Below are 15,119 nucleotides of genomic sequence, written 5' to 3' on the forward strand. Positions count from 1 at the left end.
TGATGTATAGCGAGGAGCCAGGTATACTATCAGCAGGCCCAACTGCCTCCCTGGGCCCCATCTCACGACGAGGGACTCACACCCGGATGTCTGCGGCACGGTGAACTCTCTCGGCTCTAAGTCTTCCCGGATAATCACTGCTACCCCACCGCCCCTTCCCTGGGCCCGAGGCTGGTGAAATGCTCGATAACCTGGTGGGCACATTTCCACAAGGGGTAGACCTCCCTCGTGGCCCAACCAGGTCTCGGTTATTCCGGCGAGGTCCGGCTCCCCCTCCAAAATTAGATCGTAGATGAGGGGGGCCTTATTGACAACGGACCTCGCGTTGCATAACAGCAGTCTCAGGCCTTGGGTCTGTAGATCCTGACCACCTAGTATGCAGGGGTTGGTACAAACGACCGGGAATGACCAAAAGCCCCGGTCTCCCAACCGACTACGCGTTCTTAAATTGTCCTCACACCTGCCCCTCCCCACGACCGTTGGTATTAAGGAGCCCTGAACAGGAATGCTATCTTCCCTCTCCTCCCCCACTCCGCTCCCTCCTCTTTCGACCACACCTAAGTGCCTGGCTCTACCATCCCTCCTAACCGGTTCCCCCCCCCCACCCCTAGAACCCCTTACAATTTTTAAAAAAGAATTTATTAAAAAACCCCTCAATGTGCGCTTCCTCCACCTCTCTGGGTTAATAAACCCGTCCTCGAGGTGGGTCCTAGAAAGGGCAGGAGGACATAACTGCGAGAGGGGGGATTCCCGCAATAAAATAAGATCAGACCTCGCATACATAACAAATAGTAGATAGTAAATACACCGGGCTAAAGATGGATTCTGGGTGCTGAGGTGTTAAATAAGTCTACACGTAAAAATCATAACAGAACGGCAACCAAAATAACAAAATGGGAAAAGGAGGGATGGAGAAAGAAATAGGTAGAAGTAGCTAAAAATAAGTAGGGCCCATAGTAGGGATTAGGCAGTTCTTAAAAGTCCATAAGAGGGTGAGCAGATGATTCATAGCGGCGGGGGGGGGGGGGAGATCAAATAGTTCCCCGCAGTTCTTCCAAGCCCCAGATGGTAAGAGTTCTCAGAGTCTATACGAAGTCAAGTGAACAATCCCTAATGGGGAGGGTGGTGGTGTCAGCGGCTCACCGTGCACCTTTCAAGCTCCAGCGTCGCCTCCGCGCCATTTCAGGAGGCCTCTGTTATTCATTCCGGCGCCCTCAACAAATCCGACATCCCCGGCGACTCAGATGTTTCACAACAGATGTTTCACGCCCAGCTCCAACCTCCCACGATCTCCACTGGGCTTCTAGAAGGCTCGGGGCTTCCGGCGGGTCCAGCGGGTCGGGGGATTGATGTTTAAAGCCCCCCGATGGTTTTCCGGGCCGCCTCTGCCACCAACACCTCCCCCCACCTTCTCTCGTATGGGACGCCATCGTATGCAGCAACAGACTACTGAAAAAGTTGCAAAGAAACCCTTAGGGATTTGTCCAGGCAGTTACCAATAGTTAAAACTGACCCCCCCAAAATATGTGAATGTTGCCTTTATTTTATCCAAGGTCAAGGAAAGCAGAAAAGTTTTCGCTCCAAGGAATAATTCATCATCATTTCCGAACAGTCCTGTGATCAAAATGTTAAAAGTGAAATGATTATTAAAATAAATGTCCTGAGGGTATAGGAATCCTTGCTCTAGGTTAGACCCATAGGTTCATGTAGCAGACAGGCCAAGTAACAGGAGATGACCCAGGCCCTCCTCACTTGGTCTTCCATGTGCTGAGGGTGAACCAGGCGTAGGAAACGGAAGCCGAGGGCCTTGTCTGTCAGGCTATGTAAACTCAGTACCTGCCTCTTGGCAGCCTCTTGCTCAGCCGTCAGCTCCACAGGTCCTGCCTGCAGGAATGGAGGCAGTGTGAGCAACTCGCGGCCTGTTCCTGCGCTGAAAGTGAGGAAGCCGCTAGGTGCGGCCAGAGCGGAACCATGGATTGAATAGTGGGCCCGAGGACTCCGGGAGCCACATCGTTTGCCTCGCGTCTTTCCTCGGGCTTCGAAAAAAAACTCTGCGCAGTCTAGAGCCACCAGCACCATGTCGTGATGTCGAAGTTGCTGTTGTGGCTTGAAGGCATCTATGTAGCGCTGGCTGAAGGCAACTGGAACCTGCCAGTGGTGAGAAAAAACTCAATTGCTGTAGGCCCACAGATTAAATTGGCATCTATAGTCAAAGATAGGAGAGGAGGTAGTACATGAGCTAAGCTGGGTGGTTAGCAACATGAGCAATCGGGAGTCAGCTAAAAAGTCTAGCCTCCTGTTCCCACAGTGATAAATACTTTGGGGTTATTTTTGTCCCCCACAATGGGGGTTGAGAACGCCAAGTAATCCTTTTGTTGCTGCACCCTAAAGATTAATCGGTGTTTTCCAAACTTGGCAACTTTAAGACGTGTGGATTTCAACTCAACCTGGTGAACTGTAATACATTCAAAGTTGAAACACTCATGTCTTAAAAGTGCCAAGTTTGAAGAACACTTAATTTGATAAAAGGGATATACGAATATAAGGGAGTATGATTTACACTTAATTAAAAGTTTTGTTTTGGCCCTGCTTATTTTGGGGAATATAGTTCTTGTTAAACCAAGGCTTAGTGTCACTGATCAGATGCAACTAGATAGTTTGCAAGCGGTAAGCGGATCACTAGTACTGTATGATCTGTGAATAGGAAACGCTTCACAATTGGAATGAGATTCTGTATTTACCCAATGCCCCAATTGATGAGATGAAAATCTCATCTAAGCTTTCCTCCATCTGATGCTTCTGGATAAATTTGATAGGGACCCTGGTGCAGGATAGAACATATGCTATCCAGGAAAATATTCAATGACATTGAGAAAGTCACAATTTGACCTTGTGCTAAGGAGTATCGATGAAGGTCTTGTTTTTATTTTGACTGATCAAGAAAGATTTGGAAAATGGGCATAAATGCATAAAAGAGTCCGGGGAAAGGGTTTAACTCTGATTGAAATCAATAGAAAACATTTGTGGCAATTTAGTATGCTCCATTAATTTTAAGTGACATTTCAATATAATTCAGATTTGAGACACCCTACAGATCAAACAAAAGAGCCAGTTGGAGACTGGTTAAGCCACTGGATTAGCAACCAAGAGACTTTGACTTCTAGTTTTGTCTTGAGTGCTAAGCTATCTGGTGACTTTCAGCCAGTCATTCATTCTCGGAAGAAGGCAAGGGCAAACCAGAAAAAACTTTGACCAGAAAACTACAGCGTTTTTATCCAGGGAGTTGTCAAGAGTGGAAAACTGACTCAAAGGTGCACACACAAACGGATCAAACAAGAAACAATTTTTATTCATAATTCCAGGGATCGGAGTGTGCTGCAGCCTAAAGTTAGATCTTACACAAGGAAAATAACTATTATATGGAGTTGGGTAAGTAGGATGCTACCTACTTTAGCCTGATCCACTAGAGGGCACTGCATACCTGTATTTAAAAAAACCAATCCCTTCATCTGCCATGAAGCAAGTAAAGATATGGGAACTATATTTAATTCTTAACCTCAGCCCGCCTTCCCTTATACTATTCCCCCCTCCCCAACATTTATTCCTTGAACAAGTTTTTTTTTTTTGAATGGGAGCCAGCAGGACGTATACTGACAATTTGTAAATCTGATAGCATCTTTTCACAGCAGTGTTTCTCAACCTTGGCAATTTTAAGATGGGTGAACTTCAACTTCCAGAATTCCCTAGCCATTCATGCTGGCTGAAGAATTCTGGGAGTTGAAGTCCATCGATTTTAAAAGGTTGAGAAACATTGCTTTAAACTGTCAAAGGAAAAATTAAAGGCCATCACCTATGGGGGGGGGGGGGAGTTTTTGAAGGAGCACATGGAATAAATAAACCGAGTGCATTTAACATCTAAGTATTCTTCCTCAGAGGCCACTTTGCTCACTTTCGTTTTTGTTAACACAAAATTCAACCTTTCAAACCTTTCATCTCCACAGGAAAGACTTTCCTGAAAGAATAATGAAAGGTCGCCTGATTTAAATGAACGACTTTTATGAACCTGAAAGGCAGATAATCCTCAGTATAAGAATTCACCCCAAAAAGGGAGGAAGAAAAGAAAGATAAAATGACGATTTCCCCATTTTAAGGATAAGACCGTTTGAAGGCTGAGAGAAATTCAGGTAAATACAATAAGCAGCCACTGAGGAAGACTGAAATCATCACAGAGAGAGAGAGGCAAGGACAGACAGACAGCCTGAGGTTTTTCTATTGTCCTTCATTTTTTTCTATGCTGCCTCAGTATCTGAACAGTTCCAACCTTTTTCAACTAGGAGACATTAGCTCAAGATGTTTAGGGCAGCTCATCTGGACTGGGAAATGACGGAGGAAAGGAAGGGAGAAAAGAAAAAGAAAGAAACACTGGCAACAGCCACTCACCTGTCGTAGTTTCCGTTCCATCAGCTCCATCCAGCTCAGCCAGTAGCGGCAGGCTGTGGATTCAGAGATATGGAAGCGAAAAGCCAGGTCCTGGAGAAGGAGCCCCAAGCGCAACCGGACAAGCACCAAGAAGAGCTGGTTTTCGGGGCTGAGGGCACAGGGAGGGCCATTTTCCAGATTCTCCCCCTCCAGGAGGAAGTCCAAGAAGGCCCTGAGGCGAGGGTATCCATCAAAGCCTGTGTAGAACCTCAACCACTTGCTGTGGGTGTTGACCCCCTCCAGGGAGAAAACCTCATCTTGCCCTTGGCCCTCAAGCTTCCCCCTCACTTGATCCTTCGGTGAGAGGGTGGTGGCACTGCAGGCATCCTGCTCCTTCTGCAAACATGGCCCCCGAGGCTCCAGCTGGTACTGTTTCCTGGCTTCAAGTTGAGAAACATGGGCTTCAAGATCAGCAAGAACATGACATTTCTTGGCTTCTGCTTTTTCCTGGAAACCAAGGGCAAAAGCCACATTTCAGGGTTTTTTTCTCTCCTCACCATCCCTCTGTTCGTATATTACATGCGGGAAAGGTGCTTTTTCAAGAGGCAACTGGACTCTTTCTGGTTTTTCTTTGAAGACGTTTTGCTTCTCCTCCAGGAAGCTTCTTCAGCTGCTCTGACTGGATGGTGGGGAAAGGGGAAGGATTTAATATTCCTTGCAGACAACTTGCCATTTGCTTTCTTTTAGAGAGCCCTTGAGGCCACTTGGTGGCTTGTCTGTGTCCTCAGGGTCACTGGAGAAGTGATGTGGAGACTTCTTGCAAGTGCTGAGAGGACTGTGTTGTGGAGTTGTGCTTTCTGCAGGGTGTTTTCTGCCCTGTGTCCCTTCACTGTTGAACAATGGCACAGGCTGTTGCGGATGAATCCGTGTTGCCTCCATCTCAAACTGAAGAGCAAATGGTTCCTGCAGTCTGCAATTTTTCTGGAAATCTGTTCATACTCCTGCACTATTCGAAGGGTGCTCACCCCAAAGTGTATAGCTAAATGTCTATGGAGATTCTCAGCCATCCAGGTCATGGTTGTCCCAAAGGTGCTTTTTCAAGAGGCAACTGGACTTTGTTTTCCTTTGAAGATGTTTCATGACTCAGGTGACCCTGAGGACACAGGCAAACCTCCAAGTGGCCTCAATAATTCTCTGAAAGAATGCAAATGACCAGTTGTCTGCAAGGAATATTAAATACAATACAATACAATAGTAGAGTTGGAAGGGACCTTGGAGGTCTTCTAGTCCAAAGCCCTGCCTAGGCAGGAAACCCTATACCGTTTCAGACAAATTGCTATCCAACATCTTCTTAAAGACTTCCAGTGTTGGAGCATTCACAACTTCTGGAGGCAAGCTGTTCCACTGATTAATTGTTCTAACTGTCAGGAAATTTCCCCTCAGTTCTAAGTTGCTTCTCTCCTTGATGAGTTTCCACCTATTGCTTCTTGTTCTACCCTCAGGTGCCTTGGAGAATAGTTTGACTCCCTCTTCTTTGTGGCAACCTCTGAGATATTGGAACATTGCTATCATGTCTCCCCTAGTTCTTCTTTTCATTAAACTAGACATACCCAGTTTCTGCAACCGTTCCTCGTATGTTTTAGTCTCCAGTCCCCTAAATCCTTCCATTCACCGGCATCCAATCAGAGTGGAAGAAGCCTCTTGGATGAGAAATGAAACGTCTTCAAAGAAAAAGGAGAAAGTCCAGTGGCTTTTGGGAAAAGCACCTTTGGGACAACCATGACCTGGAAGACTGAGGTTGGGCATCACATGTGCCAGGTTATGCATGGCTAGCCCTTACCTGAAGTTCATGATACTGGAGTTCCTGGTCCTCTACTGTTTTCTGCAGGCTGAGGAGGAGCTCGCTCTGGTGGGACAGAGTGTCCTGCAGCTTCCTCACCATGTTCTTCAGAGCTGCTGCTTCCCCAGGGATGCAATACAGAGCATGGTCGCGGAGAGCTGTCTGTTCCAATGGGCTGGGCTGGTGGTGGAGAGGCTGCCTGCCAAGGTTTGTCCCCTCAGCTGCTAAGGTCAGGTCACCAAGACATGGGGCAGCTTCTGCTATGGAGAGATGGGGTTCCAAATGCTTAAAATGTCACCCTGATGGCCCGAGGACCTGAACATCTCTCAGGGCTTTGGCCAAACTCTGGGAGACAGTGGAGGACAGGAGGGGCCTGCCGTGCAATGGTCAATGGCAGTGACGGCTAACCTTTTCCAGGCCGAGTAGCCAAAGCACAAGTGTGCCTGAACCCCCAAAATGCAATGCGTCCCCCTTGCGCATGTACTCTGCCCCTCCCCCGCACACATGCACGTGTGACCCCCCCCTACACATGCTGCAACCCCCCATGCATACATGTATGCCCTGCCCCCTTCATGTGCGACCCCCTGCATGTGTGTGTGTGACCCCCATGGACACACCCTGCCCCCAGAGACCCCAAAACTAGATGGCTGGAGGCTGGCACCTGCGTATGTGCGTTGGAGCTGAACTGGGGCGGCGGCGTAGGTGCCATAAGAGGGTGTGTTGCATTCCGCCTGTGATATGCGTGCCGTAGGTCTGCCTTCATGGGTCCAAGGGGTCGTGAAGAGTCGATCACAACTTAGCAAGAATCCACTGACATCCATTTCAACTACCATCACAAGTACTCCTTGATTTGCCATTCAAAGTTACAGGGGCATTGAAAAAAGCGGCTTATGACCAATCCTCACTTGTACACCACTCGCACCATCCCTTCGGTCACTTGATCAAAGCTTGGAAACCAGCATGTGTTTACAACAGTTGCAGGATCACGGGATCACATGGTTGCCATTTGTGACCTTCCCAGCTGGCTTCCGACAAGCAAAAGTCTATGAGGGAAGCCAGATTAGCTTAATCGCAGTGGTTCTCAACCTGTGGGTCGGGACCCTTTGGGGGCCGAACGACCCTTTCACAGGGGTCGCCTAAGACCATCGGAAAACACATATTTTCGATAGTCTTAGGAACCGAGACACCAATTTTATGGTTGGGGGGGGGTCACCACAACAGGAGGAACTGTATTAAAGGGTCGCGGCATTGGGAAGGTTGAAAACCACTAGCTTAATGACTGTATGAGTCACTTAACAATTACAGCTGGTCCTCGGCTCACAAATCCCTTAGTGGACCGTTCGCAGTCACAACGGTACTGAAAAAAGTGACATGATTTTTCACACTTATTTACTGTGGTTGCATTCCCAGGGTCATGTGATTTACATTCGGATGCTTGGCAATTGGTTCATATTCATGATGGTTACAGTGTCCAGGGGTCATGTGATCCCCTTTTGTGATCTTCTGACAAGCAAAGTCAATGGGGAACAATTAACAACCGTGTTCCTAATTTAACAACTGCAATAATCCACTTAACAAGCGTGGCAAGAAAAGTCGTAAAATAGGGCAAAACTCATTTAGCAAATTTCTCACTTAGCAATATAAATTCTGGGCTCAATTGTGGTCGTAAGTCATGGACTACCTGTACAGTGTTTTGTTTAACAACTATAGCAAAAAAGGTCGTAAAATTGGGCATGACTCACTTAACAGACATTACAAACTTAACAAACATTACAATGCTTAGTAAAAGAAATTCTGGTTCCAGTTGTGGTTGTAAATCAAGGACTTTACTTTACTTTTATTTAGATTTCTAGACCGCCCCCTCTCCCGAAAGGGACTCGGGGCGGTGTACAGTCAAATTAAAACACAAATACATAGGAATAAATATAAATACACAAATCCTTAAATTAGATGAGGAGGTTAAAAGACTGTATCTTAAAGTAAAGCTATTAAAACCATATTAAAAATAACCCCTAAAAATACCCCAGAAAGTTAAAATTAACCCAACTAAAATATCTGGCAGGAGGTGAGATAAAACTATGGATGGGCCAAGCCGGCTAGTCGAAACAGGTGAGTCTTTAGTTTTTGACGGAAGGAGCGGAAGTCGGTGGTAGTTCTAATGTCGGGAGGGAGGTCATTCCAGAGGGTTGGGCCCATCACAGAGAAGGCTCTACTCCTAGGCGCCGCCCGTTGGCATTGCTTGGTGGACGGCACCAGGAGGAGTCCCTCCCTGTGAGAGCGAATTGGTCGTAGGGATGTGTGCGGTAGGATGCGATCCCGCAAGTAGCTAGGTCCTGTGCCATGGAGCGCTTTAAAGATGGTAATCAACACCTTGAAACGCACCCGAAAAACCACAGGCAGCCAGTGCAGCTCGCGCAGGAGTTTCCGCAATACGATTCTTTTCAAGAATTATAGAGCTGATGTGATGAATTGGGACAAGGAAGAATCAGAGTAACAAGTCAGAGGTGGTATTCAGCAGGTTCTGACCAGTTCTAGAGAACTGGTAGCAGAAATTTTGAGTAGTTCGGAGAACCAGTAAATACTGGTTCTCCGAACTACTCAACTGGCCCCACCCCCATCTATTCTCTGCCTCCCGAGTCCCAGCTGATTGGGAGGAAATGGGGATTTTGCAGTATCTTTCCCCTGTCACGCCCACCAAGCCACGCCCATAGAACTGGTAGTAAAATTTTTGAATCCCACCACTGTAGTAAGCCCAAAGGCCTGACTGAATAACAGGCAAGTTATTAGGATGATGTTCACACAACACACCTTGCCACAATTGCCCAGGTCTCTTTTAGCCTAGTTTAGTGTGTGAACGAGAGACTGTTGATTTACTATTTCCTGAAAGGGCAGAAAATTGGATTAAAATGAGTGAGCAGGTGATGGAACCAACTCACTCTCATCTTCAGAAATTGTGAAGATAAGACGAAAGAAGCATCCCTGCTTTGATATATGTGCCACTCAGAGCTCCCAGAGGGGAAAAAAAAGAATTTAAATGCATCCATTAATAAATAATAAAAAAACAAGCCATCTTATTGTGACATTTCTCAGTCAGATGAATGCTAAATTGTTGGAGGGAAGAAATAAACCTCTTTGAAATCCTATCCAAATGCATACTTGGTGATCCATTGAGATCTTTGTGCAGCATTTCCCAAATAATTCCTACTGGTAATCTGTTCTTTTTAATTAACTAAAGCTTGTTCTTTATACATCACTTCTATATCTGTTTTAAGAAATCTTATCAGGTGAATTTTAAAAAAATGCTTAGGCCACTAAGATTTATGTGAGTAGTTATCAAGGATTGCACCTCATATTTAAAAAATTGTGTTCTTGTATTCACTTTTATTATGTGGTTTAAAAAAGCAAAATAAATCTATTTGTTTTTAGCTGTTATTCTCGGCAAGTTCCTGTTTTGATTATCAGCAGAGTAGGAAGTTTAATTAATCAGTTGCCTTTCCCAGAGTAGGTAGTTCTGCATTCTGCAGTGGGAGTGACAATTGTTATTTATTGGCTGATCACCAATCTTCAGCAGCTGGTTTGGCAGATGTGCAGAGAAATGAAATTTTGAGATGCACAAAGTCCTTGCTCAAAGCTTAAGGGAGTGACAGGGGGAAGAACAGAGCTACCTTTTCCAATCTGCATCTTCAGAAGCCTTGTGCTCCAGTTCTCATCACCTCCCACTTGATGGCTCTGCTGGCTGATTTTAAAACATTGAAGTCCTCTAACTTATATAACAAAAGTGCACATAGCCAAGGCTATGGTTTTCCCAGTTGCAATGTATGACTGTGAAAGTTGGACCCTAAGAAAGGCTGAGCGCCAAAGAATTAAGGCCTTTGATGTATGCTGCTGGAGAAGACTCCTGCAACTCCCTTGGTCTGCAAGGCGATCAAAGCGGTCAGTTCTAGAGGAGATCAACCCTGATTGCTCTTTAGAAGGCCAGTTGCTGAAGATGAAACTCAAATACTTTGGCCACTGAATCAGAAGGAAGGACTCACTGGAGAAGAGCCTAATGCTGGGAAAGATTGAGGGCAAAAGAAGAAAGGGACAAATGAGAATGAGGTGTCTGGATGGAGTCACCGAATCAGTAGGCCTGAGCTTAAATGGACTCCAGAGGTTGGTAGAGGACAGAAAGGCTTGGAGGAACGTTGTCCATGGCGTCATGATGGGTTGGACACAATTTCACAACAACAATTCCTTAAGAAACCCAGACTTACTGCTTTGAGAAATTTGTTTGACACCTATACTAATATAGAAGTAAATTTTGTTTAATAAAAAGGGGAAGATATACTTAAATCATGGATATAGTTTGGAGTAATGTTTAAGATACTGGTCTAGAAATGAGAAGACTGACTTCTAGTCCTGCCTTAGACATGTAAACCAGCTGGGAGACTTTAGGCCATTTACTCCCTCTCAACCCAATCCACCTCACAGGTTTGTTGTTTGTTGGAAAGTAGGAGGAGGAAGGAGTATTATGCATATTCACTACCTTGTGTTACAGATAGTCCTTGACTGACTACAAATTGAGCCCAAACTTTCTGTTGCTAAGCAACACAGTTGTCAAGTGAGTTGTGCCCCATTTTAAGACCTTTCTTGCCATGGTTAAGCAGTAGGCCTGAGTTTAAATGGACTCCAGAGGACGGTAGAGGACAGGAGGACCTGGAGGAACGTTGTCCATGGGGTTGCGATGGGTCGGGTATGACTTTGCAACTAACAACAAACCTGGCAGAGAATTGTGATTTTGGGTGGTGGTGGTGGTGAAAGAGAGGATGAAAGATGAGAGAGCCATAGAGTTTTTTGGGCCAGCCTAATTTTTCTTCTTTGGATACAACTGGAATCCAATTTCTTTCCTTTTCCCTTATTTCTGGCAGATCAGCAAAATCAAGGTTGGGGTAGGCAACTATGGCCCCTTTATGACCTATGGACTTCAACTCCCAGAATTCCTGAGCCAGGCTGGCTCAGGAATTCTGGGAGTTGAAGTCCATAGATTGTAAAGAGCCATAGATGCCCATCCCTGATCAAGACGGAGCCACAACTATGCAATCAAAGCCTTACCTCTTTTTGATTATACGGTTGCTGCTGCCATCTTAAATTTTTTGACAGATGGATCCAATCATGCTAACCCAGTAATTCTTTAATCTCCACCATTCTGGGTGAAGATAATAGAAAGAACAGATGCTCCAGTTTGTGCACTCCTGAACATATAAGTAGTCAAGTCATGACCACAACTGGGATCAGAATTTCCATTGCTAAGAAAAGGAGATGTTAAGTGAGTTGTTCCCAATTTTGGCAATCTTTTTGCCATAGTTATGTAAAACACAGCAGTTAAGTCAGGGGTGTCCAAACTTGGCAACTTTAAGACTTGTGGACTTCAAGTCCCAGAATTCCCCAGCCAGCAGCTGGCTGGGGAATTCTGGGACTTGAAGTCCACAAGTCTTAAAGTTGCCAAGTTTGGACACCCCTGACTTAAGTGAATCTGGCTTCCCCCATTGACTTTGCTTGTCAGAGGCAAGCTGGGAAAGTCACAGATGGCAATGATATGACCCTGGGACACTGCAACTGTTGTAAATACAAGTGTCCGAATTTTGATCATGTGACCATGGGCATGGCGCAATGGTCATTAGTGCGAGGACTTTTTTTCAGTTCCCTTGTAACTTTGAGCGGTTGCTAAGTGAATGGCTGAAAGTTGAATCTTTATCTGTCAAATGAACTCCAGATTAGCCTATAAATATCATTTTACTTGTCCTATGATCTGCCCCTTATAATTGGATTTTGTGAAATACTCAATGGTGCATTTGTTGGAGGTTCAGCATTATGCTTTTACCCAGCCAATTATGGTTTATTCAATATGCCATGGTTATACTTAATATGATGCATAAACCAGGTCAGTTTAGCTCAGGGACAGTAATCCATTCTCTGGTCATGGAGATGGCTTGGAATCTGCTGACTATGCAGAATATGTGATGCTTGATATTTTACCTCACATTAGTTCTATGAAAACTACAGTAGTTGCCTAGACACTTCTGGCTGGCCCTCTTTTTATAGTAATGATGTTCACGGCCTTAAACACATGTATACATACTTGGTTGAACTAGACACTGAGGGCCATGAGTTCTAGTCCTCCCTTAGACATCAAAGTTAGCTTAGCTACTTTGGGCCTATCACTCCCTCTCAGGCCAACTCTGAGAACCAGTTTGGCCTACTTGTTAAGGCTAGAAAGCAAGAGATTGTGAGTTCAGATTCTGCCTTAACCACAAAAGATATCTGGGTGACTTTGGGTCGGTCAATCTCCCTCTGCCCAACCCACCTCTCAGGGTTGTTGTGGGAAAAATAAGAAAGTGTACTGAAAATGTTTGCCACTTCCAGTTGTTTTAAAAAATAATAAAGGTGGGATACAAGTAAATGAATAAACCCACCTCATAGGTTTGTTGTGGAGAAGAGGTAGGACTATTATGTACAAATTATAGGTAGTCCTCAACTTACAACCACAATTGAGACCAAAACTTCTGTTGTTAAGTGAAACATTTTAGTTTTGCCCCATTTTACATCCTTTCTCGCCATAGTTGTTAAGTGAATCACTGCAGTTGTTAAGTTAGTAACATGGTTGTTAAGTGAATCTGGCTTCCCTATTGACTTGTCACAAAAGATGATCCATGACACAGCAACGGTCATGAACATGAAGCAGTTACCAAGCGTCTGAATTTTGATCAGGTGACCATGGGGATGTTGCAAGAGTTATAAATGTGAAATATGGTCATAAGTCAATTTTTTCAGTGCCATTGTAATTCCAAACGGTCACTAAATGAACTGTTGCAAGCCAAAGACTATCTGTAAGGGTGGGAATAGTAAGAATGCTTGAGATTCTCACAATGACCAAATCTGAAGATTTGCAGGGAAAGGACTGCTCGGTGTCCCATGTTAGAAGAAATCTGTGGGCACACGGGAGGGAACCTTCATTTGCTGTGGCACCCTAGTTTGAGAAGCCTCATTCTCTAGGCTGGCACTGTCCAGGTAAAGATTTGGCTTTTCCTTCTGTTTTTTGAGACTTAAGCATCTGGGCCTGACAGCTCCTTTTACTCCTTCGTGTGTGTTTCAATCAGTTGTACTGTGGTTATTATTCTGCATGTTTAAAGTAAGTTATAATTGATTTTGATTTCCCTTTTTGCATGAGCTGCGAACTGCCACAAGACCTCCTAGACCGACCATAAATATTTTAAATGAAAAATAAAATCAATGAGGATGGGAGTGGGGGAGAGACGACGGCACAGATCGTATGGCTCCAGCCTTGGCAGATCAAGGTAGCTCAGGGATAATAGCTACATTGACAAAGCCTCTTGCCTAATGTTTCACAATCTTGGCAACTCCAAGATGTGTGGGCCTCAACTCCCAGAATTCCCCAGCCAGTTGGCTAGGGAATTCTGGGAGCTGAAGTCCACACATCTTCAAGTTGTGTGGGAAATCCTGTTGGCTGGCAAATTCTGGGAGTTGAAGTCCACACATCTTTAAGTTGCCAAGCCTGATAAGCACTGTTCCTGCTTATTATTTCTTCTTATCTGTGCAAAAAGATCAGAGGAGATACCAAAGCCATCCTGAAGCTCACAGCTCAGCTTTTTCTTCTTCCTTCTAAGCGGAGAGGATCTAGCAGACACCTTTATCTCTGGCCCAGAGTGTGCGTCACAGTTGCTTGGTGCACCCAAGGGAGCCTGGGGGATTTGGATATGAATTAAAAGTTAGATAGCACTAATCTCTCAGGTGGCAAAAGTGCTCTAATGCTCAAGATAACTTTGATTTTTGTGAATGGCTACTGTCAATTATCACAGTCAGCATGTGCTCCATTTTATTTCCTATTCCCACCTCCCACTACAGACCAAGGTGTTTAATATACACCTCTCTCTCTTCTCAAGATGTCACGCCTCTGATGAAGAGGACTTGCATGGTAATAAATGCATTGGTGGTTGTTTTTTTTTTAGTGTCACAAATTTCTGCAAAGATTTCTTTACAATTGCTTAATCGACCTCAAGTCCCGAGGAGTTGCTTTGAGGCGGGTTATAAGCCGAATACAAACGGCAGCAACTTTGCAAGGTTCCCAGGATCAACCGGCGTTCCCTAATCTGTGACTGAATTACGACTCCAGTAACTGGCTGAAAATCATGGGAATTATAGTTAATGCATCAGGAAGGCCTTCTTATAATTAATGCAACAGAAAGTCAAATATGAAACTGCATGCCTAACCCATGCTAGGACACCACGCACTCTCGCCAACAAATACCTGCGAGAAAATACGGCTGCAGTCGCTGCTGCTGCTGCTCTCCATTGGCTCCCGCAACCTCGTTTCCGATCCAAAATGGCGATAGACGTGAAACTGCCCTATCTGTTTTAGTGGCACGGTTAAAGTTGGAGCGGGTTGCAGTCGAGGTTCCCACAACCAAGATGGGGGATTGCGCTTGAAAGCATTGAAACCGAAGGAAAGTGGTAGACGTTCCGCCCGAAGTTGGGCCCTAGTTGCTGCATAGAAATACTTTTCCTTCAGCGAGGTTCTGGAAGAGAGTCGTGCTGGATAAAAACGCGTTTTAAAGTTAGCAATTTTACTTTTCTTCCAATATTTTAGCAGAAAGGGCCGGCATCGTTACTATATATACAAAACAAAGGAGGAGACAATTAGATAAGAGGACAAATTAGGAAAAGAATACACTTTTTCTTGGGCTCTGCAAAAAAAATTACAGTAAAAATTGCAAAACAACAACAAAACCTTAGGCCTACGTGTATATAAAATTATTTTTTCCAGCAGCAAAAAGATGGGTTTTTCAATTACAATATTTTTCCA

General features: G+C 44.9%; 1 protein-coding gene across 3 annotated transcripts; it reads right to left on the reverse strand.

Annotated features, from left to right (window-relative positions):
* Nucleotides 1-1,530: 1,530 nt before the first annotated feature.
* On the reverse strand, nucleotides 1,531-14,679 carry LOC309400919 (uncharacterized protein). 3 transcript variants are annotated; one of them, XM_081969665.1, is made up of 5 exons: nucleotides 14,565-14,679; nucleotides 13,896-13,998; nucleotides 6,260-6,519; nucleotides 4,441-4,926; nucleotides 1,531-2,148 (listed from the first exon to the last, which is right to left on the reverse strand). In XM_081969665.1, the coding sequence occupies exons 1-5, from the start codon at nucleotides 14,607-14,609 to the stop codon at nucleotides 1,684-1,686; spliced, it is 1,359 nt and encodes a 452-aa protein (XP_081825791.1). In that variant the 5' UTR covers nucleotides 14,610-14,679; the 3' UTR covers nucleotides 1,531-1,683. The 3 variants fall into 3 exon arrangements, with proteins under 3 accessions (XP_081825791.1, XP_081825790.1, XP_081825789.1); XM_081969664.1 differs by having other exon boundaries at nucleotides 6,260-6,516; nucleotides 13,875-13,998; XM_081969663.1 differs by having other exon boundaries at nucleotides 1,532-2,148; nucleotides 13,875-13,998.
* Between the last annotated feature and the right edge of the window lie 440 nt (nucleotides 14,680-15,119).

The sequence above is a fragment of the Natrix helvetica genome, assembly GCF_964273705.1.
Source record: "Natrix helvetica genome assembly, chromosome: Z".
NCBI lineage: Eukaryota > Metazoa > Chordata > Lepidosauria > Squamata > Natricidae > Natrix > Natrix helvetica.

Excerpts from the sequence above, each read along its gene's own strand:
- LOC309400919 (XM_081969663.1), bottom strand. The coding sequence starts at position 14,609 with ATGGAGAGCAGCAGCAGCAGCGACTGCAGCCGTATTTTCTCGCAG. Across the intron at positions 6,520-13,874 it reads TGAGCTTCAGGATGGCTTTG|CAGAAGCTGCCCCATGTCTT; the intron begins GTATCTCCTCTG and ends ATCTCTCCATAG. Across the intron at positions 2,149-4,440 it reads TGGAACGGAAACTACGACAG|GTTCCAGTTGCCTTCAGCCA; the intron begins GTGAGTGGCTGT and ends CACCACTGGCAG.